Raw genomic sequence first — 26326 nt, forward strand, 5'->3', positions numbered from 1 at the left:
TTATATTCCACATATGAGTGAAATCATATGGTTCTTGTTTTTTTCCATCTAACTTATTTTGCTTAGCTTGATAATCTCAAGATCCATCCATGTTACCGCAAATGGCAGTATTTCATCTTTTCTTATGGCTGAGTAATATTTCATTGTATATATGTAGGTACCACATCTTCTTTATCCAATCACCTATCAAAGGACACTTTGGTTGTTTCCATGTCTTGGCCACCATAAATAATGCTGCAATGAACATACCTTTGCAGATAAATGTTTTAAGAATTTTGGGGGGTAGATATCCAGAAGTGGGATTATTTGGTCATATAGTAATGGTATTTTTAATTTTTTGAGGAATCTTCATACTGTTTTCCATAGTGGCTATACCAACTTACATTCCTACCAGCAGTGTATGATGGTTCCTTTTACTCCATAACCTCTCCAACACTTGTTATTACTTGTCTTGCTGAGAATAGCCATTCTAACAGGTGTGAGGTGGTATCTCATTGTGATTTTGATTTGCATTTCCCTAATAGCTAGTGAAGTTGAGCATTTTTCATATATCTGTTGGCCATTTGTATGTCTTGTTGAGAGAAGTGTCTGTTCAGGTCCTCTGTCCATTTTTTTAATAGGACTGTTTGTTTTTGTTGTTGAGTTGTATGAGTTCTTTACATATTTTGTATATTAACCCTTAATTAAAGGTATTATTTACAAATACCTTCTCCCGTTCATTTGGTTGCCTTTTTGTTTTGTTGATGGTTTCTTTGGCTGTGCAGAAGATTTTTCGTGTGATATAGTTCCATTCACTTATTTTTGCTTTTATTTCCCTTTGTGGGTCAAATTCAGAAAATCCTCTCGAAGACCGAGGTCCAGAAGTTTAGTTCCTATGTTTGCTTCCATGTATTTTATTGTTTCAGGTCTTATATTTAGGTCTTTGACCCATTTTGAGTTAATTTTTGTGTATGGTGACAGATAAAAGTCTAGTTTCATTCTTTTGCATGTGGTTTTCCAATTTTCCCAATACCATTTATTGAAGAGGCTTTCTTTTCTCCATTGTATGTATTTGGCTCCTTTGTCAAAAATTATTTGCTCATATATATATATAGGTTTATTTCTGGGCTTTCAGTCCTGTTCCATTGGTCTGTGTGTTTGTTTTTCGGCCAATACCATGCTGTTTTGATTATTGTTGCTTTGTAGTATAATTGGAAGTCAGGGAGTGTGACACCTCTGGCTTTGTTCTTTTTTCTCAGGATTATTTTGGTTATTCTCAGTATTATTAGGTTCTTTGTGGTTTCATACAAATGTGTTGATTTTTGTTCTATTTCTGTGAAAAATGCCATTGGAATTTTGGTGAGGATTGCATTAAATCTATATGTTGCTTTGGGTAATATGACTAGCTAGTCCTATATAAAGTGATTCATTATGTTTCATAGTTAGAACACTTTTACCCCAGTTGCCTACTTGAAATTTTCATTTGATTGCCCACTTGGTTTCTCAACAAAACAAAAATGTTCATACTCTATCCCCACATATCCTTGGCCCATCTCAGCCCATTCTCCGTAAATCAGCATGGCTACTCACTCCATCCATCAGCCCAAAGCTAAAATTCATCCATGATACCTCTCATTATGAACCTGTCAGCTCTACTTCCAAAATGTGTATTTATCCACTTCTCTTCATTTCTACCACCATTTTTTCTGAGCTAAAACCATTTCTCACACCTGGACCACAACAAATGTTTTCTAATTGCTTTTCCTGCTTCCTTTCTTTCTCAGTCTGCTTTTTACCAAGCAGCCAAAACAACTTCAGAATGAATTACTCTTCAAATAGATTTTTTCCCCTGCCCTTAAATAATATAATTTTTTAAACTGCACTTTGGCCGTATCAGTTATATAGTTAATCAATCAAGTCCAGTTACAAAGTCAACCCTAACATTTGCTAAACGTTTTTATGGTTTGCTTTAAAACTAAATTCCAGAATGGTACACACATCGAACTCTTAAAAGCGTTCTTTTCTTACAACTGCATGAGATAATCCTTTATCTCTGATCTGATATTTTAATCATATAGACAAGATTAAAATTTAAAATACTGTTAGATTCTTTTCTTATTTTAGTTGATCTGATAGACATAATACCTAATTTAAAGACATTTGTCTCCCTCAAAGGAGTATTCCAGAACTTCTGCTTCTGGTCACAATGGAATAATTGGTACCAGACCCACCCTCCCATCCTCAAGACTATAAAATGAAACAAAACATACAGAGCAACTGGTTTTTAGACATTGGGCAACAGTCAACATAAGCCTGTGATCTTTAAGGGAAGGAAAGCACAACGTGATCACCTATTTGGTCCAGTTTTCTGCCTGGGGATACTTTTGCAGTGTGGTGCAGGGAGGTGGAGCACAAAAGGTTAAGTGTTACAGGGCTGAAGAGGCAGAGATCAGAAGGTGACACTGTTGACGAGGCTGAAATTTACAGTGCAAAAGAAAAAGGGAAACAGAAGTCTGCATGGGGTCTTCTGTAAGGTGTTGGCTGAGAACATTCACTGAACTTAATCTATACATAAGCAGAGTGAGATGAGACTCAGTGAGGCCTAACAGAGAGTGGCTACGGCAAGGCTGAGAACTGAACAGAGATACCACAGAACGTCAAGTGTCAGGAAACAAAGTTCTGTTGCAGTCACAGTGAAGAAGCCATGCTGAGCACTGTGCATTCAACTAGCCAATCCAAAAGGCCAATCTTTAGGAATAAGGAACACCCCTGGAGCAAAGGCTAAATGAAAAAAAAATTTAAAAGTCCCACACTATGAAAGTGGAGAACAAAGCATAAAAAATAAGATCATGAGGGGGCAGCCAGGCGGTGCTCTTAACAACAAGGTTGCCAGTTTGATTCCCCACATGGGCTGTTGTGAGCTGTGCTCTCCACAACTAGATTGAAACAACTACTTGACTTGGAACTGACAGGTCCTGGAAAAACACACTTAAAATAAATAAAAGTTAAAAAAAAAAAAAAAAAAAAAAAAAAAAAAAGGATCATGAGGACCCGATAGTAATTGAGCTGCCAGCCAGAACAAAATTTGACACTCTAAAGGAAGACAACATAATCCAGACCTACAAACATATCTTCTAAAATTTCCAGCACATAATAAAATTACTGTACACGCAGAGAGGCAAGAAGATATAATATAATCTAGAAAAAAAAATAAAAGTAGTCAATAGAAACAAATTGTGAAAGACCCAGATGTGTGAATTCACTAAGAAGAGCTTTAAAACATCTTGTATAAATATGTGCAATATAAAGGAAAATACTGACAAAATAAATAGATGGGAAATCTCAGCTGAGAAATGGAAAGTATAAAAAGAAAAAACTGGAATTCTAGAACAGAAAAGCACAAAGTTCACTGAGTGGGTTTAATAGCATATTAGACTATACGGGGTGGGGAGGAAAAAAGGGTTGATAGAGTTGAAAACAGGTCAACAGAAATGAGAAAACTTGAGAAAAAGGAGAAAATGAATTTTGAAAATGAACAGAACCTCAGTTGTTTGTGGGATAGAGCAAATGGTCTAACATATACATAATTAGATCCCTAAAAGGAGAGCAAGAGAGAATAGGTCATAAAAAAGAATTTGAAAAATAATGGCCAAAAATTTCCCATATTTGGTGAAAAACATCAAATTACAAAAACAATAAAAGACAAAGAAATTCACACTTAGCCAAACCAGCTAAAAACTAAAGATAAAGAAAAAAATCATAAAAGCCACTATGAAACAAAAAGACATTCCATGCAGCTCACACAGAACAAAGGCTGCTTTCTTATCAGAAATGACAGAGACCATAAGGCTACAGAACAATCTCTTGAAAGTGTGAAAGAAAAACTATCAACCCAGAATTCTATAGCTGGTAAAAATATCTGTTACGAATCAGGGTAAAATAAAGACATTTTTTATGCAAAATAAAACTGAATTTATCCTATGCAGACTTGTACTACAAGAAATGCTAAAGGAAGGAAACTGGAATATTCGATCTAGAGGAAGAAATAGGACACTCTGGTAACAGGAATTATGTGAGTAACTGTGTTCATTTTCCATTGTTGCTGTAACAAACTACCATAAATTTAGCGGCTTAAAACAACACAAATTTATTATCTTAAAATTCTGTAGGTTGGAAATCTAACACAGGTCTCACTGAACTAAAATCTACGTGTTGTCAGGGCTGTGTTCCTTTCTGGAGGCTCTAGGCTATGTGAATCCATTTCCTTTGCCTCTTCCAACTTTTAGAGGCTGCCTCCATTCTGTGGCTCATGGCCCCTTCTTCCATCTTTAAAGCCAGTAACAGCAGGTTAAGTTCTTCTCTAATTGCATCATTCCTACTTCCTCATCTGTTCCTTTTTCCTCTTCTAAGAACCCTTGTGATTACTCTGAGCCTACTTGGATAGTTAAGAATAATCTCCCTGGCAGAAGATCAATTTATTATCAATCTTAATTCCACCTGACACCTTAATTCCTTTTTGCCATCTAACAAAATATTTATAAGTTATGGAGATTAAGACATGGGCATATCTAGAGGGCTATTTACTGCCCACCACATTAACTATATTTTTTTCCCCTCTTTTCTTGATTTTTTAAAACAACTTATTGTTGTAACAAAGATAATAACATTCTAATGTGCTACTAACATGCAAAAATAAAGTACATGGAAATACCACAAAGGACAAAGAGGGGGGATAAATGGCACTATATTTTTCCAAGGTTTATAAATTTTATGTAAAATATTAATCCTAAACAGATTGTGATAAATTAAGGAATTATACTATAAGCCACAGAGTAACCACTAAATAAAAAAATAGTTTTAAAAAAATATAGGTAAGCTGTCAATAGGAAAAGTAAAATGGAGTACCAAAAAATATTCAACTAACACAAAATACAGTACAAGGAACAAACCAACAAAAAAAAACAGATACAATAAATAGGAAAAAAGAGCAAGATGATAGACTTAAGCCCCAAAATATTAATAATTACATTAATTGTAAGTCATTCCATTTAAAGGTAGAGCTGGTCAGACTGGATTGAAAAAAAAAAAAGCAAAAAACACCACTAACTATATACTGTCTACAAGAAATAGGCTTTAAATATAAAGACATACTCAGGCTTAAAGTAAAACGTTTAAAAGGATATATACTCCATGTAAACAGTGAGCATGAGGAAGGTATATGTCTATATGAGTGTGTAGTAGACACAGAGAAACACACCAGAATAAAGAGGATATTTCAAAGGGTCAATTCATCAGAAAGACGAAAAAAATATGTATGCACTTAATACTGGAGCTTCAAAATAACTTGAAGCAAAACTGGCAGAACTAACGGGTAAAACAGACCAATCCACAATCATTGGAAATTTTAACATCCCTCTCAATGATTGAAGTGTAGACAAAGAAATTAGAAGACAACATGATCCGCTAACTAGATCTACTTGGCATTTATAAATGACACACAGTGACTGAGAATACTTATTCTTTTTAGGCCCATAAGATCATTTATCATTAAAGACCACACGCTAGGTCTTAAAACAAGTCTCAATAAATTTCAAAGGATTAAAATCTTACAGACCTTTTTAAACACAATGGAATTAAATTAGAAATAAATAGTAATAAGATATCTAGCAAAACCCCAAATATTTGGAAATTAGACACCTACTAAAAAAAAAAAATCCATGATCAAAGAAATAACAAGAGAAACTAAAAATTATTTTGAACTGCAAGACAATGAAAACAATGATTATCAAAATATGTGAGATATAGTTAAAGCAAGGCTTAGAAGAAACGTAACTTTATAGTTATTTTTAAAAAGAAGAGAGGTTTAAAATTAGTGTCTCCTTAAGAAGGTGAGAAAAGAAAAGCAAGTAAGAGACAAAACAGAGGGAAAGAAGTAATAAAGAGTGGAAATCAATGAAATAGACAACAGATAACAGAGACAACAAAACCCCAAATTGGTTCTCTGAAAAAATAGATTAAGAAGAAATGAAGAGAAAACAGAAATTATCAATATCATGAATGAAAGATGATATCACAACAGATGTTAAAAAGATACTAGAGAATTATTGTGAATAAAATTTTGCTAATAGATTTGACAACTAACATAAAATGAACAAATTCTTTTAAAAACACGTATTACCTAAACTTACACATAACAAGCAGAAAATCTGAATAGCCTAATATCTGTTAAAGAAATTGAGTTTTTTAAGTTAAAACTTCCCACAAAGAAAATTCTAGGCAGAAATGGTTTCACTTGTGAATTATATTTAAGGAAAAATAATGCTAACTTTACATGAACTCTTTCAGAAAATGAGGAAAAGGAACACTTCCCAAATAATTTTAAGCAACCAGTATAACCCTATTACCAAAAACCTGACAAGACACTACAAGAAAACTACAGACCAATATTTCTCACGAATATAGAAAATCTTAACAAAACATGTCAGATAGAATCCAGTAATATGCAAAAAGAATAACATATCAGGACCAGGAGGACCTTATCCCAGGAATGCACGGATGTATCATTCAAAACTGAATCGATGTAATTCTTTTGCTAACTGAATTAAAAAAAAAAAAAAGACATATACACTCATCTAAATAGATGCAGAAAAAGCTTATAACAAAATTCAAAACTCACTAATGATAAAAACCTCTCAACATATTAGGATGGAAGGGATCTTCCTCATTCTTACAGCTAGCTTCAGACTTAATGTGACATACCAAATGCTTTCCCTAAGAATGAGAATAAGGCATAGATATCTTTCTTCCCATTTCTATTCAACATTGTAATTCAACACTCTGTACTGAGGATCTAGCCAGTACACTAAGGGAGAAAAAAAAAAGAAATAAAAGGCAAAAATATTTGAAACAACAACACAAAAAAGCTGTCTCTGTTCACAAACAATATGCTTGTAAATGTAAAAAATTCTAAGAAATTGCCAAAAAAAAAGGAAAAGAAAAAGAAAAAAAAGCTACTAGAACTAATAAGTTAATTTAACAAGGTTGTCAGATGGCAAGATACAAAAATCAGTATTGAAAATATAATTTGTTTTTCTATGTACTAAAAAACAATTGGAAAAATTTAAATGTACAATTCAATACCATTAAAACTATCAGATATTTAGGATTAAATTTAACAAAATTAATGCAATAACTCTACTGAAAACTATGAAACATTGCTGAAAGAAGTTAAAGACAAATAAATGGATGAATAAGACATTAATTTTCTCAAAATTGATCTAGAGATTCAACGCAATACTGATCTACAGACTATAGTCTTTTTTTTGTAACAATTAAACTTGATTCAAAAATTTTCATAGAACTGCCAAGTACCTAATAGCTAAAAACAGTCTTGAAAAAAAAGACAATGTTGGAGAATTTACACTGCCTGATTCTAGCCTTATTATAAAACTACAGTAACCAAGACAACACAGTAGCTTAGAGATAGACAGATCAATGAAACAAAATTGGCCCACATATAAGCAGCCAACTGATTTTCAACAAAGGCCCTGAGGCATTTCAGTGAATGGTACTGAAATAACCAGATAAACACATGGAAAACACTTCTAAATATCTACCTTTACCTCATACATAGAGAAGAATTAATTTTAGATGGATCACGGACCTAAATATAAGAGTAAAATCTATACAGTTGCTAGAAAAAAATATGAGAATATCTTTGTGACTTTAATATAGGCAAATATTCCTTACTATGCAACAAAAACCCCTTAACTATAAATGAAAAAAATGATATAGTGGTCTTCATCAAAATTTAAAATGTATGCTCATCAAAAAACAATGTTAAGAACATGAAAAAGCAAACCACAGCCAGGAGAAAGGATTCACAATAATACACATATCTGAAAAAAAAGCTTATATCCAGAAAAAAAAAAAAAAACCTACAAATAAACAATAAAAAAGACAAACAACCCAATTAAAAATGGGCAAAAACTTGAACAGAGACTTTAAACATGAAGATATACAAATAACCAATAAGTACAGGAAAATGTGGTTAACATTAGTCATCAAGGAAATCCCACTTCAAACCTACTAGACTAGCTAAAAGTAACAAGACAGATAAAACCAAATATTGGTAAAAATGAGGCAGAACTGGAACTCCTATATACATTGCTAGTGGCGTTATGAAATGAAACAAATTTTTTGGAAATCATTTTGGTAGTTTCTTACAAAATTAAATATGCAATTATCCTCTAACCCAGCAATTCCACTCCCAGGTATTTACCCAAGGCAAAAGATAACATACTCCACAGATACACCTGTACAGAATGTCTATAGCAACTTTTAACACAACAGCAAAGCCTGAAAACAAGCCAAATGTCCATTAAGAAGAGAACAGACATTTGGTATATTCATACAATGAATTATCACTCAAAATTTTTCAATAAGCACTGATATATACACAACATGGCTTAATCTCAAAAACATGTTGAGTGAAAGAAGCCAGATTTTAAGAGCATATATGGTATAATTACACTTATATGAAGCTCAATAAGAGACAAACACTAACTGACCTATGATGATGGAAATCAGAACAGTGGCTGCCTATGTGGTTTGGGGACTGGGTAGGAGGAATATGAGAGAACTTTTTTATTCTATATCTTGATTGGCATCATGGATACACTATGTAAACATTTGTCAAATTTTTCTGAATTGTACAATCAAGATGAGAGCATTTCACTGTATGTAAATTTCATCTCATCTTACCCTCAATTAAAAATAAAAAAAGTTTAGGCTGTTAAATGCTTCTCAGATCCCTCCACTAAAATGATTAAATTCCCAGGCTCATCTACAAATAATTGTTCTATAATATATTTGGATTGTGGTAACTATAATACGCAACAGCATTGTTCTGCTTACCAATTTTACTTATAAATGAATTGTTTCATTTATTTAGTATTACCTCCAATTATCTTTTTTGACTTCCTAAAAATCTCTATATAGGATTTCTCCTAATTTTATTTTACTTCTCCCTTTTTTTAATAAATGAGATTTACTACTGGCATTAAATTGAGTTTAGAGTGCTTTAGGAATGATTTAAAAAACTGAATGCTATTTTATGACTTAATAGGAAGCCACCAGACCTTGTGTCTTACAAGTCCCTTATAGAATAAGATTCCACATGGAACACGGACAGGTAAAAGCCTGGGTACAAAAGGTTTACCCATGACTCTGCTGAGGCCTGATCCTAGGGCTCAGTGCCTTTTCATTAGGGTATCTTCTGGGAGGTCTTGTCTTGATTCATCCAGATCTAAACCTCTCTTTTTTAACAGAGTTGAGAAGAGATAGTATTAAAGACAAATGAAGCTTTTTATTAACTTCTGCTTTAAACTGAACGTTTTAATTCGGTTCCAGCACAAAAACATTATGAATGAATAAATCTGTAAGAGTAGACAGCAGGTCCTCGAATAGCATCGTTTTCGTTATAGTGTTCATGAAGTGCCCGAGGAACTTAACTCTTTACATCAATTAGCCTGTGGTACATTTTGCTTCAAGTCACAGAAAATCTATCAATAATGTTACGTGAAGACTTACTGTATACTGCTTTGTGTACTTGCAAATTTTCCATTACAAAGGAAACAGACATCACTCATATGAGATACTACAGATTAAAAATATATATATATATATATATATTCTGGGTTAATTTCTAATTAAAAAGTAAGTAGCTAAGACTGAGAAGCATCTCTTAGAGTCAGGCCGGGTCCTGGGGTGTACCCTGCAGAGTCCTCCCCTGGCCTGTTAAATGAGTTAGCACCCTCTGTCTGGCTCCCTCAGAGCTTCCACCTACCTACGTAGTCTGTCTCCAAATCTACTATCAGCACCCTTCTGCCTCCCTGTCTGAGAAACTAAGCCTTCCTTCCACTAGTAAGCAACACCACACATCTGACTGCCCAGGATCACAAAGGGATGGGTAGTTGGTCCCAGCTCACTTGGAAAAGGTATGTTTTGGAAAGTGGGGTGGGTGAGAGTCTAAATCTGGGCAAGGCACACATTTAAAAAAAACCTCATATAAACTTTATCAGCTCTAAAAAAAATCAATTTGGGGGACTGGCAATTTCATCATTGTGGGGTAATTGTGCTCACACATGGCATTGCCTAGCAACAGAAGGAGCAAGCAAATCCCACCCTTGGGGTATGATGAATCACTCACTGACTACTGCTCACAAATGGTAATTTGATGGGAAGATATTCACATCTGGTTCAATCGGGAACAAGACTTTAGAGAATCCTGCGGACTCCAACTGAGAGAAGCAGCAGGTATTTCACCAAAAGCCAGGCTCCAGAACAAAGGAAACAATTCCTACTTTTTCAGTTGAATGTATGCTTTTGTTTAAAAACAAAACAAAACATGATTTTGATAGCCTTGTTTTCCGATGACGTTTTGGTTTGGCTATGCTCCAACTTCTACATCTTCAGATATAGCTAATAAATGGCACAAATATAAGAAGGTAAATATGACAAATAAACAATGGGATAATCATGGTTGAACTAAATCACTTTAGGAAGCCTCAAAGAGACAGCCCAATTTGCCCTAGAATCCACACGCTACTTCCAGCTCAGTGTTTTGAATCAAGGTATAAAAGAGTCCACGTACGAGCGAGATCTGTGTCTAGATCGCCTGTTGTTAGGGTCCGCCTGGTTTTTTTCCTTTTGTCTCCTTAATACAGCTTCCCACTGAGGCGCTGAATCAACCATATCGTTCTCCTGCCGTATTCTGAAAAGAAAGACCGTTCATCTAAAGTTAACATCCACACATGTAATACTTTGCTTTTCGGTTCATCCTAAAGTGGCTTTTAAATGATATTAAGAAGTTATCAAATAAGTTATGTAAAAGCTATTAAGAAATGAAAAGTTATTTAAGAAGAAGCAATTTTATAATCACTGAAAGCTAAGAATGGATTAAATGGATTAATAAGTACATACGGATCCGTAAGTATATACACATATATACATAAGTATACATAATACTTATACTATACATAAATATGTAAGTATGTATTAGTTATTTTCAGGCTTCTGTTAGCTTAAAATTTTCTAAGAAAACGATGTGTCAAACAGAAACTCATTTAAAACATAGTTTTAAGTTCTGGCTGAAAAATCAGTAGTGTCTGCTATAGGGACAATCTTAAATCATGAAACAAAATCATTTTTTTAAAAAACGTGCTAATTAAAACAGCAATAAATAATTTTACATCGAAATACTCTTGTAAAAAAATCACACTAATTGAAAGGTTTTCATGGACAACAGGTGCCGGATATAATTCCCATTTTTTAAGATAGAAAACTAGAAGTGCAAAGATCAATTTGGTGGCATCACGCCTGAGCAACGGAGGAGGCATGCGGCATTCTGGCTATGGCTGCTCACAGGCTGAAGGGGAATGACGGCTGAGCACTTAGTGTGGCCAAGCGCCAAGCAGGGATTGAATACGAGGGGACAGGAAATCCAAGTGGGAGGGAACTGGGGAGTATAGGCACCTGCCAGGTGAGGTCACAGGATAATGTTACCAAATCTCATTTTTAAAAAGATGATGCACAAATCTGGGTTTTTTAAGTGAACTCTTCCAATTTTTCAGTAATGGCAACCAATTCAGAACATGAAAGTACCTAACAAAACCCATCCATGGACCACATTGCAGAAGTTTTGGATTTTTGCTGTATCAAGTCTTTCTAACAAAGAGGATGAGGTGTTCCAAGACAGAGGGGAAGCAAGTACTTAATTAAAGCAAGGGCTTAATTAATGTGCAAATACTGTCTGAATGCACTGTACCAACACTGGGAAGCCATGAGTATTCCTTGCAAAAATCAAACACCTGTTAACGTGAATATTTAACTTGCAATTTGTGTAAGCCCTTCAGGAAACAGCTCCAGCGTGTTCATTTCACAAGCTGATGGTCCCTGGGTGTGGAGTGCAGCAGGAAATTGCAAGGTAATCACCCCAGTACTGTGACTGTAGGAGCATAACTGCTTCAAAACAAAAATGAAAAGAACAGGCAAATTTGGAGTCACTTCTCTCCCTGAACAGATGTCTTTTGGTTACCTTGTTACGGCACTTAGTAGAGACTATGGCGTGGATGTCTGGATTTACTTATAAATGCAAGTCAGTAGACAGGTGGCAAATATTCATTTCACATATAACTTAGAGACAACGGAAGGCAAATTCAAGTTAAAAAGAACAGTACTTTATGAGGAAAAAACGATTTAAGCCTGTCTAGATTAAAGAGGAATTGTGTTAAGTAAAAAATTGTCTGTAACACACTTCAAGTCTTTGAACTGTATATATTTCCTTGCTAAAGCTTTCATTTCTAATAATCTATTCGAAAAATGAACAGGACATAGTCATGCCTTGTTAAACAGACTCAGTAACAGCTCCCTCTCTCATGGCATGTACAGAGGAAGTTAAAATTTAACATATACTGCTATGAATCTTAATATTAGAAATAGCAGAAGAAAAATACGAGAAGGTATACTATTTGAGGTAGTAAATATTGACCATTCTTTGAAACAAACACTCCCATTTGAAAATGCCATGTGCATGTGTATTTGTGTGTGCATATACAGACACATACACGCATGTATTTTCAGAGAGAACCTACACCTCTGAACCACCCTATGCATCCTGTGACAGCCCTCTGAGCAATCCTGGACACTCTCAGGACTGAGGGATCCAACGTTAGGAAGAAATAGTCAACGGGAAAATATCAGGCTAGCAAGAAGCCATCTCTCCTCCCTCAGGAACCCACACCTCGCACTGCCCAGGGACAGACATAAAACCCAGGTCTTCTAACTCCTAACCTGGAGTCTGCAGACAGAAAAGGGGCCACGTGTTAAACCTGACAAGCTCAAGAGACTGAAAATAACCACATAGGATGGCATGAACAAAAAAATTCCTAACTAAGATGGGCCATGGCAGGAAGTCACATCCCTGTCCTGTGGCTTCCTTGACAAAGGTCAATCTTTACCTTAAGTGAGCCTGTCTGTCATCTTTTTACATCTAAGGTAACATACCCTTGGAACGTAAGAATAATCCCTTTCCCAACCCACCAGGGTGCACAACCCACCACACCAGAGCAGGAAATTACAAAATCCCTCATTGTTATCTTGTTCCCCAAATACCATCTCTATGTGCTGTAAAATGCTATTCACTATCCTGTACCCACCAATGTAAAAGAAGTGTGTCTCTCCATTTTGCTTTTTATGCAATTCCAGAGATTTCCCCGCTTTGCTTTCTCCCACCCCGTTAATCTACAACCAGTGGATTTCATGTAACCTTCTTCCTTTGATTCTAATGTATAAAATAAGTTGCAAAATGGCCATTTTCTGGAGCATTTCCTCAATCTGTCGAGACTTTGCTTCCCGGCAATTGTCGTCAGTTTGGCTCAAATACACTCTTATAAGCTTTCTTTTCGGCTGGATGGTTTTTCGTTGACAAGTCTTTTAGACTATTGCTTCCATTCTGAACTAAATCGCTGCATAGTTCATGGGAGGACTAAATTTCGCAATGTTAATTTTTTAATCAGGAAGTCAGCATCGTTCAATATTTCAGAGAGGGCAAACCTATGAGCAAGGCTGAGTGAGGCCTGACTTAGGCAAACACACTTTCCCCAGAGGACAGACGTTTAAAAGGCAGCACAATTCATGTACGCACATTCTCTGTTGTGGAATTTAGCAGGTTACCTTCATACTTAAACTTGACCCTGATGGTAAGAAATGAAAACTCCTGAAACATGAGCACACAGAGTTCCTGGACCTTGTTAGTAGTAAGAGCTACACCAGAAAGCATTTCAGACTATGGCGTGTACCTTTAACTTTTTGCTAAAAGTCTAAAGTGAGGGTTGTGAAACCCTGTCAGGTAATATCCTGCAACCCACATGTTTCAAAGACAGATGCCCTCTGATGGTGATACTGCTTCATAAATAATCTAACAAGGTGCATTAAAAATGTAAGGCTCATCGGAGAGTCACAACAGAAGCACATCTGCCTGAGTGATGGTGGTGTGGCTGCCTTAGTCAGTAATGACGTTTGAAATTACACCCTTACAAAAGGCCTTGAGTTAATGGTGCCTCATTACAAGAATGAAAGTGTAATTTCTTCCATCGATGAATTGCTCCAGAAAACACAGGTGCTACGTGGGAAGGAAAAATCTTATCCCTAGAAGAATATTGTAACACCCAGGTGCTTAGGAGGCAGGAGTTGACTGTGTACGTATGAATGAATAGAAATCTTCAGATGTAAACGATGTCTCCTATAATGCTTCTGCTTTGTAAGTCCCACTTAGCCTTAGGTGTGGGATATACAAGTGTTGTTTTTGCTTCTTTCCTGCTATACTTTAATTTTGATGTTGGGATTTATATTAAGAAGAACAGAAACACTGCAAGCATTATATGGACCTTTTTAAAAGTCAAAATGTGTTCTCACGTCACAGTCAAGGAAGTCGCAAGGGGGAAAAATGGGTCCATTGTAAAAATTATGTTGGGGATGAATTCATTTTATAACACTGCATTTAAAGTGAACCTCAAAAATGCTAAATGTCTCTTTCCTGTATCCTTACATGCAATAACCGTATATTTTATCACATTTTGTCTATTTCCTCCTCTACAACTATGGAGAGTTAATAGTTGAGGTAGGAAGCGTAATCATTAACACAACTGTTGTTTTTCAACATATAAAGAAGAGGGTTGCTTCAGAATAGAATATATTTCAATGATGTTTCAGAAAGGAGAATTCTAATATATTTTCTCCATTGCCCACCAAACCTTTCCAGACTATGCATGCAATTTAGATTTTAACTGTATTTGACACTTAATTAAAGTTTGCAAAAGGTTTTGAAGATGAAATGCCATATAATCGTATGATAACAATAATGAAGATAATGACCACTCCTAGTCTCTTCTTTCCTGCCTTCCCAATTATAGTTCTGCCTCTTCTGCAGAATCCTTCAAATTAAATGAATTCTTACACAAATCCCTGTGGGCTTTTCTTTGCCTTCTACCTTTTACCCAGGCAGTTTTGCTCCTAATAGGACCTTCCTTTACACCAGTTCTCAATTCACTTCTCATTCACTGAGATAAACACCATGGTTAATGCTGAACCTGAGACACCTTACAGAGCAAAAGCCTAATGAAGCTTCAAGATGATCTGAGCAATCCACAACCCTCCTGAGTTCCGCCTGATCCCAACTCTGCTATTAGCTGGGCAAATTGCTTATCTTCTTTGGTCAGGCCTCTGACCAAAGTTTTTTCATCTACTGAATTACTGTGAAGATCCTTTGCAACTTTCAGAAGCCATGTTTTTCTATTTGGATTTTATTTGCAAGCCAGTTAAGACACATTGAAACAGCGTGGCCGGATGGCTAAGTTGGTTAAAGCGTCAGTTCAATTCCCACATGGGATGGAGGGCTGCGCCCCATGCAACTAAAGATTGAAAACGGTGACTGGACTTGGAGCTGAGCTACGCCCTCCACAACTAGATTGAAGGACACAACTTGGAGCTTATGGGGCCCTGGAGAAACACACTGCCCCCCAATATTCCCCAATAAAATTAAAGAAAAAGACACACTGAAACAAACCTCTACTCTTCAGCTATAGCACAGCTTTCCAGACAATTGCTTCATATAGTCACTCCATCGCTAATATTAAGCCTGCAGGTCCCAACTGATTGTAGACTGGTGTTTCTCATCAACTGCACTCATTTTTGGATCACCTGCTATAAACCAATCTTTCGTGTTTTTTTTTTTTCAGTAGTTTTTCTTCCCTAGGGAAATTTATGTTGGTTCCAGGCATCTGTCAACATACTCCCCAAAGACCAGCAGGCAAAAAATTCATTTGCTTTTCCCAGCCTTCCCCCTCCATCAATAAATTATTCTTATTTGCTCTTAAAGGTAGCTTCTGTCTCTTCCACTTACTCTTTATGCTCTCCCTACAAAATTGGCTACCTTTGGTGCAATTTCCCTTTCAAACTCCCCTTCTGTTTTCCTAATTTTTCAACATGCTTCACTCTCACTGAGTAATCTCCCGGCACTCCTCAGTTGCTGCAGCTTTGCACTTCCACAGTTATCTTTGTCAACTTTGATTATGCTCTGGAAGCCCTAAATCATCCATATCAAATGTCTAAATCTTGAGATGATTTACTAAAGTGGAAATTAGAAACCCTTGCAATCTGTAGCATGGTGAACATTATCTGTTTCCATTGGCTTTGTATGAACTGCTCTCTCCAGACCCACAATTTTCACCTTGTTTGCAGCCCTTACCTAAATCAGAAACAGGGCAGGAGGGAATGTTTGCAAGAAAAAACAGTTACCTATTTTCAGGCTATCTGGAGAAAAAGGCCCACTGGTTTAAGCTTGCTATCATCCAAAACACACGTTTTTATCCTAGGCCATGGGAACAATAAAGTTGTTTCATTTTATTTTTTTTAAACCACTCTAACAACAACAAAACCCTACCAAAATCATGATCACCTAGATTTTCCCTACTTAGATGTTTAGTCCCTGCTAGTTGCAGTGCCACAGAGGGCAGTTTCTTCTTCTTTTTTTTTTTCTTTTTTTAAGAAAAATCTTTAAGACCTTGTGGAACATATTTAACATATTTAAAACCATCTTAATCCATGATGCAGATACAGATTCTACAAGACATCTACAAGGCAGAAGGAAACAAACAACATTTGTGGCAGCGCCAATTCATGTTGGAAACACTGACATCCTTTTTGTTAAAGGGGGCTGGGCCCCGTTTTACAGATTCAAAAGGGACTTCAGCTAACCAGGAGCAGTGCTCACTATCCTCGTGAAGCTAATAGTACCTGCCTACGCATGGGCACTTCCGCCTTTTCAAAGCACATCCGTTATCTCCTGGATGTTTACAAACCTCCTAGCCACAGAGCTCTTCAAAGCAGGGTCAAATGCAACTTCCGTAAGCTCCCTACTTCTTTGTTCCGTGGGCTATTGCCCTGGCACGGGCACACGTGGGCACACACACAGCCTCACGTACGTAACTCATGTATCTGTGATGCAAACATCCCAGAATTAGGGAAAGGTCCAAACAGTCTCCTGTTGCCAATTTACTCTTGTCCTGCTCTTACCCCAGATTCTCTCATTTCTCTTAACTCTCTTAATCCTGGCCAAGCTCCAGAGTTACCTTCACTTTCATGCTTATGCAAAAAACCACCATACTGCTTCTCTGAGTCACTGCCCTCTACTCCCTCCAAATCTCCCACTTCAAAATCCTAAAAGCCTAGCCATACATCAAAGCTAATGACTGAGTAATCCACAGATTCTCCCTGGTGAATGCTCAAAGGACTGCTGATTTTCATCAATAGCACAAAGGATGTTTCACAGACTGGTTTCTTTGAATGTGAAGAATGTTTTATTAAGCTCCAGGTATTTTCAGGGACAACTGGTCTGTGAAAGGTAGCATGGCCCATAGGCCACGAATTTAATCAAATTTCTAGAGACAAGCTGGCTGATCCTTCTGATCTTAGGCACGAGATTCAAAATTCTAACTAGTGGAAACTAATACAATCTAATAATATTCATATAGATCATTAACTTACTGCCTTGCACTTGGTAGGTTCCCAATCTGATGAATTTAATTGAACCAACTTCCAGAAATCGGTATAGCAAAATGATCTCTCCAGAAAATGTAAGCATTTTAGTTTTTAAACCTACCAGTGAACGGAATTACCAATTTCATTTCCCAATATCAATATATTCCTTCACTATTTAAATAATGACCGTAACTTTTTTGGGAGGGTCACACAGATAGATACCCCCTTAAGAACCTGATAAAAGCTACAGACCCTATCACCAGAAAACTGTACACTTCGAAACACAGAAGTTCACAAACAATTTCATGGGGTTATGAGACCCCTAAAACCTATCCATGAATCAGAGGATAAAAATGACTGGTCTAAAAATACAAATGTGTAAAGGTAGGGAAGAACAAAAAGGAAGGTGGAAAAAGCTAGAAAGGGGATGAAAGATAGGTGGGACAGGCAAAAAGAAGAGGCAGTAACTACAAAATTAGACCTCATACTGTGTGGTTTTATACACAAAAGTGCTCTCACCTCTTAGATTTCATTTGATCTTTACAGTAACTCATTGAACAAATAGGTCATATTACACCCCACTTTAAAAATGAGAAAATTCAGATTTAAATTGGTTAAAAGCGTTGCCCACGGTGAAATATATCAGTAAATGGCAGAAGCAAGATCCTGACCCACTTCATTGTATTCGTCTTTTTTTGCTTTTGTTTTTTTGACACATCATTGACTTCTTTTAAGTATAGATGGAATTCAGAAAAGGCTAAAGAAAGGAAGGAGTAGGAAAGAAGCTAGGGGAAAAAAAGAGAAAGGACCTGGGTGAGGAAAAATAATGTGATAGATTAAAAAGGGAGTCCAGAGAATGGAGAAGCTGAGGACGTTAGCAGAGGCACTAAGGGGGAAATAAGGACTTTCTGTCATCTTAGATGTCGTAACAAGAAACTGTGTTCTAGCTTCCAGCTTTTCATAAAAAGGGAGTAAAAATCTCTCTTCTCAAATATCAGAGCTGCAATCTTGAGTTCTCTGTCATTTAAGTCACATATTTCCATATCTTTAAGTTCCTTTTCTGGAGACTTTTCACTTTCTTCCTGAGCTGTCTTGTTGCCTTGGTTATTCATGGCAATTACTGATTTATTTCTCTTCCTAGATATCTACAGGAGTGGCTTCTACAACAGGTTGATAGGAAGAGGTCTTTCTTTTGTTTTCCAGTACTTGTTGGTAGAATGTCTTATTTTCTCTCCGACTGCAGCCTTTTATTTCTCTCACACGGTAGTGCTATGTTTTCTCTGCACTATTCCAGCTTCTCACACAATGGGGGGATTCCCTGGGAGACATGCTTCTCCTCTATTAACAGTTCACCTGGGTCACAGGGCGCAGTGTCCGTGTGGGTATGCGGAGAGCTTTTGAAGTTCCAAAGCTCTTCCTGCAGCAGATTCAGAGCCCGTGTGTTTCAGCAGTTCTGTTTACTCCTGCAGGGATCCGCCCAGATAGGTGGGGCCTGGGGCGGGGTGAGTTGTGAGAGGTGGCCCAGAGCCATGGCAGCCACCACCACCACAGCCGGTCCTGCTTCCACAGCTCCCTCCCCTCTGCCGGAACTAGTTGGGCTGCGAATCTGTGTCTGCGGTCCACAGTTCTCAGAACAGCAAATATTCTGTTCTTTTGATCTGACACTGGTACTGTTCCGCTTCTAGCACCGGCCAGGTGGGGGCAGGGCAAGCCCTGGGAGGATAGGGAGGGAGCGGCTAGTCTCAGTACCTAAGGCTTCCATTCTCTACTGGGCAGTGAGGGCTTAAAGTTTTCAGCCTTCTTCCCTCAGTCTTTGCTCCGAGGTCTCTGCCATGAGCGTTGGGTTCAGCCGTGTTTTATGCTGCCCCCTCAGCCCTGTGGGCCATAAGCGGAGCCCTAGCAGTCCGAGTTCTTCCCTCTCCCACAGCTGCGGTGGTTCTGGGATGCAGCGAGCTCGGAGCACTGAGCCAGGTCTGCGTCCTGTGCCCACGCTGCTCTGTCTCCGCACTTCTCCCTTCCCTCCTTACCCACTCGCGCCATTCGCCCACCTTTAGGTGAATTCAGTAGTGGTCCTCTTCGTCTTGCCTGTCTGCTGTGCAGGGAGTCCTTTGTGGAGTTATAGTTGTTTAATCCGTTGTAAATTCCAGGGGAGCTTTACAGAGGTTCACCTCACACCGCCATTTTGATGACGGAATCTCAAATATCAAAATTTAGAAAACTGTAGGATACTCATCCAGATGATGAAAATAGTAAAGAAAGAACAACTAAAGTGGAAAGGGATAAACAAAGACATAAACCAATTCCCCCTGAATAGGAGGAGGCTGAGGCCTTCTGGTGCTGGAGGAAACCATGTAGAATAAAACCCTATAGTTAATGCACAACTGACCAAGGAACCCTCAGACATATCACCTCAACAGGTCTGGACACAAAGGTGAGAGAGGGGGTACTTATCTACAGTGACACTTCTCGAAAACTGAAACTATTCCAGAACCCTTGTTTCTATAATATTAGCCTTCCAGACTTGATATGGATTATGACTTTGTTTTTAATGGTTGTTAGAAGCCACAGCTACTGCTTTGGATAAAGTTGATTTGTAAATATTGCTTTACCTTTTGCTTCCCCTCAAACAAAATGAGAGGTGTTTAAATTGTTATCCATGACAATGGCAAAGCCACTTAAGCTCCAATGGGTAGACTTTGTGAAAAGAGTATTTCTACAGAGTGGCTGAAACTTAACAGGAAAGATGTCCTTATGTTTGGAAAAAACAAACAAACAAACAATTCAGCAGGAGGAGTGACAGAGAGAACAACATCCTCAAGACCTCACCCAATCCCCAGAAAGTAAACCCATCTGACTGTCCAGATTTCCACTGGACAGACACATCATAGGCTTCAAAACAGAGTCTGAAAAGCAAATCTGCACAGTCTTTACCCCTCTGCCTCAGGCTCCAGGTCCCAATGGGAGATGGGCAAGCAGGGTGTGTGGTGTGCAGGCTCTGGTTTTGAAAGTGATGAAGCATCCAGGGCTGAATTTAGAGGCCTTGCTGGCAGGAAGTAGAACATTAGCATGTTCAAGATACAGCTTGTCCCATTCTAGAGTTACAAGAGTCCTTTAATAAAGCACGGAGGATGCCGTGGAGAGCTTGGCTCGGTCACACTGTCGCTGAGATAAGGGAGGACAGATGAAGTTGAAGAGATGCATTCTCTCCCCGAAAACAGAGGCTTTTGCACAAGGAGCAAGTCAGATATCAGGAGACACCCCCTGATCACAGACAGAAGACACTGGGACATGTAGCAGGGCTACAGTTTAAATATTCAGACCTAGGCATCCTGATGCAGAATGAGTGGGTTCTGGCAAAATTTAAAAGGCTAATAATGAGGTGGAGGGGTTAGTGGCAGCATGGCATAATGGGCAAGTGGCACCCAGAGGCAGTCATGTGTTCGCAGCCTCTACCTGCACTCACTGTCACCTGCTGCACGAGAATTTTCAGGAGTGAGGACTGGAACTGGAAGACATACATATTTCTTCCTCTGCTCACTTTTTGCTATGCCCCTAAGAGCTAGACTCTGGAACTTACCTTCTGCAGAGGCAGGCAACTTATGAAACCCTAGAGCAATATTTCTGCAGGTAAAAATAAATGAGTTTGAAAGCCTTTGTGCCAGAGCGTATTTGGAAAGTGATTTCTCATTAATAGCCTTACAAAATGCATTAGCATTTAAACATTCAGAACCACCATCATTCTAACACATACTACTTACACAATACAAAGAAATCCAACCTGAAAAAATGTTCATGGGGAGGGGTGGGGGTGAAACTACTGAGGGAGAAAACACATACAAGGAATCCTGAAGCCAGTGCAACTAGATCAGTAATGAGCTATTGAAGGATTTGTTGGCAACCTTGACACAGTGTTTCGTTTGGAACAGCAAATGTCACCATGGGCACACCCCTTCTCCCCCCCACCAAAGACACTGTTTTTAAACAGGCCACCTTCTGAGAAGTTGAGACCAGAGTACCTATGAGCACAACTTAAAATACACCAAGCCAAACAGAAAAATATTTGTTAAGATACTGGCTTGATCAATAAGTACAGACGGGGGAGGACTGGTTGTTTGTTTTGCATTGTTTGTGCAGATACTGACTTTTAGAGCAGGAAGAGGGCACTCAGGGAGAGCTGCCCTCCACACTTGGGTTTTTACAGATGAAGAAACTGAAATAATTGCCTTGAGAAGAGTGTCATCACACACCTCTATGTAGTGTGAATCCAGCCGCTAAGAAGGCTCCACAGAGAAAGCTTTCCTAAGAAAATGGTCCACTGTCACAATGCTGTCTGGACTATTATTACACAGGCTTTGTAGTTAGAGAGGGAAGCTGATTCAGTGTGTGCCAAGCACAAGGGCTCCAAGCACGAAAGAAGGACCTTGAAGATTATCTCATCCAACTTCCTCATTTTACAGAAGAGAAAAAGACGACCCAGAAAAGGAAAAGCAAAGAGGTCAGAGTTCCACATCAGGTGAGAGCAGGTTTCCAACAGTACCACTGACATATTTGTGGACCAGATACTTCTTTGTTGTGGGGGGCTGGCCTACGCATTGTAGGATGTTTAGCAGCATCCCTGGCCAGTAGCGATCCCCTACCCAAGTGTGACAACCACAGTGTCTCAAAACAGTATCAAATATCCTTAGTGGGTGGAGGGGGAGGACAAAATTGCCCTCAGAGTAGAACCACTGGATTAGAAACTGGTCCAACCAGCAACCAAATCCCTCTCACTCCCAACCTGGTGCTCTTTCAGTACGTGAACACTTGTTTTCAAGCATTTTGTAACCAGGGAGAACTGATTCATGCATTAAGACATAACTAATACTGGGGAGGCCGGTTAGCTCAGTTGGTTAGAGCGGTGCTCTTAACAACAAAGTTGCCAGTTCGATCCCCATATGGGCCAGTGTGAGCTGCACCCTCCACAACTAGATTGAAACAACTACTTAACTTGGAGCTGATGGGTCCTGGAAAAATACACTTAAAATTTTTTTAAAAAGACATAACTAATACTGATTCCATGTCAAATGATGTTATTTACAAGCTCTTAAAAATGAGTCTTAAAGATATGAACAACTGACTACATTTCCCTACCTAACTGTGTGTGCCACACATGAATATAAATACATATTTGCATGGACCTATACATGAAGTTGAAACTGTGGAATCTATGAAACAATGAGTCTCTTGTTTTTGGTTGGGTAAAATACAGTAATGTCATGTTAAAAGACACTTCAGGGAGAAATCCCTCTACCAGCAGTAAAATTTCTTACCACCCTTAGACGAATTCAATACACGTTGCACCTAAATACAGATTATCTTTTTTTTGTTTAATTAACAAGAAGGAACCTCATTGTCGAGTTGTTTAATCATCTTATTATAAAGATAAGAAAACTCTGTTCAAAGAGCTGAGGTTTCCTAAAATACTTCAAAGTACTGCCAGATTCCTTCTTAAATTCAGATGAAAAAATCAGGCTTAAAAATAAATTAGGACACCCAGCTTTTACCACCGACAGCAGCCTCTGATTTTGGAGTTCCAGTTAACTGCAATATTCCAACATTACCTGTTTCTCTTTTTCCGGTGTTCTCTATTAGAATTTTCTGATTCACTACCACTGCTTGTGTTACAGCGTGAGCGCGACCTGAAGACAAAATAAGAGAAAAAGAAACACCCACATTTATGATAAATGAAACACTTCAGAAAGGTTCGTGTTGGTTCTTCGGAATGAATTCTATAGCACAATTACTAATCTGAGCATAAGTATTATCCCTCCCCCAGTCACTATTTCATAATTCAGTCAGACATCTGGAAGAGTCTAAAGAAACGTGAAAGGAGATTAAGGTAGCCGTCTCCGTACTCCCAGCAAGGACCACAACATCAAGCACTTCCAACAGAAGTCTGACATGACAAAGCGATGAACCCATAGGGTGGACTAAACATGGACACAAAATCCTGTCACACTGTCAACCCCCCCACCCCACATCGAGAGAAGTACAGTTTATTTCCCTTCCCTTGAATTTGCCCGGGTCCTATGGCTGATTTGTATCAATAGAATGAGGTGGAAGGGATACTCTGCCAGTTCCTGGACTCTCTCCTAAGAAGGCTGATAGCTGCTTCCTCCCAGCCACCATACAAAGAAGCCTCGGCTAGCCATGGAGAGAGGGAGGCCCCAGGCCCCCAGCCACTCTGCCAAGACACCAAACATGATGGAGAAAGGTCTCGACTAATCCAACCTCAGCCACCATCTGACTGCAGCTTTAACTGATACTAGCAAGACTACTTAAAGAACTGTTCAATCAACAGAATTATAAAAGAGATATATGGCTGTTATTGCTTTAAAAGCCACCAAGTTTGGGGGTGGTTTTAATGTAGCAATTAATAACCGAGATAGCTCCTCAAAGATACAAAGGAGCAGAAAAAAAGAAAATGGTAAGGATACTACAGAATGGAAGACTGAGAACCGGATGAAGCCAAAACTGGTATTAGAAAGTTAAAAAACAATTTTATAATACTCTGAAAGTAGCCAGTAATAAAACAAAGGAAAAAAATGCCCTACTCTTGCCTCAACACTGAGCTATGCTAATCTGCTAATCCTTCCTCCCTCTCCCTGACTCTCCTGTTCCAATTTTGGGTCCTTTTTTTTTTTTCTTTTTTTTTTTACCTCCTCCTTTGCTTTAGGTCCGAGTCTTCACCACTGTTATGGACTTTCCTATAGGGAAAAACAAAAAACAAAAAAACAAACAAGGAAGACATTCAAGAAAATGAAAATTATCAAGTGGCTTTTAAAAAGCATACCAAAACAAGTTCCACTTCAGTTAATGCATATCTGTTATGTATTCATTTGTTCACCAAACATTTAAGTCACACATACATGCCAGGCCCAGAAGTATAACCTAACACCAGCTGGCCTCAAGAAGCCAGCAATCCAGTGGGGACTGCATGCAGCCTATAAATAGCAATGCGCACCATGTCTGTTAAATTCCATTCATCCAATGATGGCGTTAGTCTGCAGTTCCTAGGTCTGCGATTCACCAGCCGCGTTCTGCTATAACCTGATGTCAGCTCTCATTCGGATGCCCTTTCCAGCACCCTGGCTTCCCAGTCCTTCTCCTTTTGTCCTAATAAACTCACCATCATGCAGCAACCCACATCACGGTCACACTCTAGACGTGACCATCAGGAACCACCTCCAAACACTCTGCTTTCTCACCACAATCTCCTCTCCTTCGTGCTTGCCACTCCTGTTTACCTTCAAATAGCTTCGACATGGCATTCTGGTTAAATGTGCGGGCTCTGGAGCCAAACAGCCTGACCGTGAACCCCTTCTCCTCTACTGAAGAGTTGTGTGTGATTTAAACACATTACTTCTCAGTTTTACTAGAACCTCCCACAAAGGGATGTTAGGAGGATAAAATGAATTACACATTTGAAACGCATACAATAGGACCTGACCCATTGTAAGCACTCAATGTATGTTAGCTATTACTATTGCTTATTCAACCACTTCCATTCCATCTTCCTTTCACCTCCAGAAGACTACCTGTCTATGGACCTTGCAACTTTCCATCAGCTCCTCACCTTTCTCCTTTCCCTCCCTGACTCACCATAGATTCCTGTCATCTCAGTAACATGTATGCCAGTACTCAAAACTTCCTCCAACTCTCTGCTTTGTGTTCAGTATTTTTGGCAAGACCCCACGCGTGGCTGAATCCAACTATCCAGGTTTCTAAGCTGGCCCTCAACAGCTGGCTGAGCAGTACCAGACAGAGTTACACAAAAAGCATAGTAGTTACACCAGAAATTCATGTTCATAAGCCGCAGTGGACCCACAACATGGCCCAGCAATCCTACCACCCTTCTCTGATCTAGGTACTCTATTGCTGCAAAGTAGTTTTAAACTCTTTTCACTTTGCAGCCCTCTGATCCACTGTACCTCTGCTTCAGCAGATGACTGTTTTCTCCTTCCAAAGAAAAAAGTGGCCATCAGATGGTAATTCTTTCATCTTCCTGGCACCAAAAACAAAATTTACCAGCATCTCCCTCTAGTGTTCTTTACAGATCTGTCCTTACAACTAAGGTCAATCCCTCTGCCTGTGCTATGAAGGTCCCATCACCTCTGGTCTTCTCAATGACTTTCATTAAGTACCCTCCTACCTCTCATACATTCAACTTGTCCTCATAGAAAATTCTGTTACCAGCTTTTCACATTCTCAAGTCTCTCCTATTTAAACACACACACACACATACACACACACACACACACACACACACACACACACACACACACACACACACACACACACCCCCACTTGACTCCACACATCCCCCTTCATCTTCTGCCCAGTCTCTCCTTTATCATTCAAAGCCAAACTTCACGAGAGGTGTCCAAGCCCCTCGTCTCCATTCCCTTCCTCTTTATTATATGTGCCTTCACACTCTGGTCAGGGCACAAAGGGCTCCTTAATGCCACCATCATAACTTACGTTCCCCCATTTCCTCAGTACACTTACATCAAATAAATAATTTGATATGTCTCTGTCCTTACACCAAATTTCTGGAGAACTATTTAGTATAAACACAACTATTAAATATTGTTCACAGATAATCTATATAGTATTCGAGAAATACAATTCTATTCTTGCACAGGTTTTACAATTTTCTTAGAGATGAAAATTGCCTAGTTTTCTATGTAGCTATTGGTTGCTTAGTTTT

General features: G+C 38.4%; 1 protein-coding gene across 1 annotated transcript in view; it reads right to left on the reverse strand.

Moving 5' to 3' along the window:
• EPB41L4A (erythrocyte membrane protein band 4.1 like 4A) overlaps nucleotides 1-26326 on the reverse strand; it is a 225689-nt gene that overhangs the window by 13526 nt on the left and 185837 nt on the right. Inside the window, exons 16-18 of the mRNA XM_033111228.1 lie at nucleotides 24276-24323; nucleotides 23178-23255; nucleotides 10634-10753 (exon numbers count right to left, since the gene is read on the reverse strand). Of these exons, the coding sequence (XP_032967119.1) occupies nucleotides 10634-10753; nucleotides 23178-23255; nucleotides 24276-24323 (246 nt within the window). The remainder of the gene's footprint in view (nucleotides 1-10633; nucleotides 10754-23177; nucleotides 23256-24275; nucleotides 24324-26326) is intronic.

This window comes from Rhinolophus ferrumequinum, chromosome 7, assembly GCF_004115265.2.
Source record: "Rhinolophus ferrumequinum isolate MPI-CBG mRhiFer1 chromosome 7, mRhiFer1_v1.p, whole genome shotgun sequence".
NCBI classification, from domain to species: domain Eukaryota; kingdom Metazoa; phylum Chordata; class Mammalia; order Chiroptera; family Rhinolophidae; genus Rhinolophus; species Rhinolophus ferrumequinum.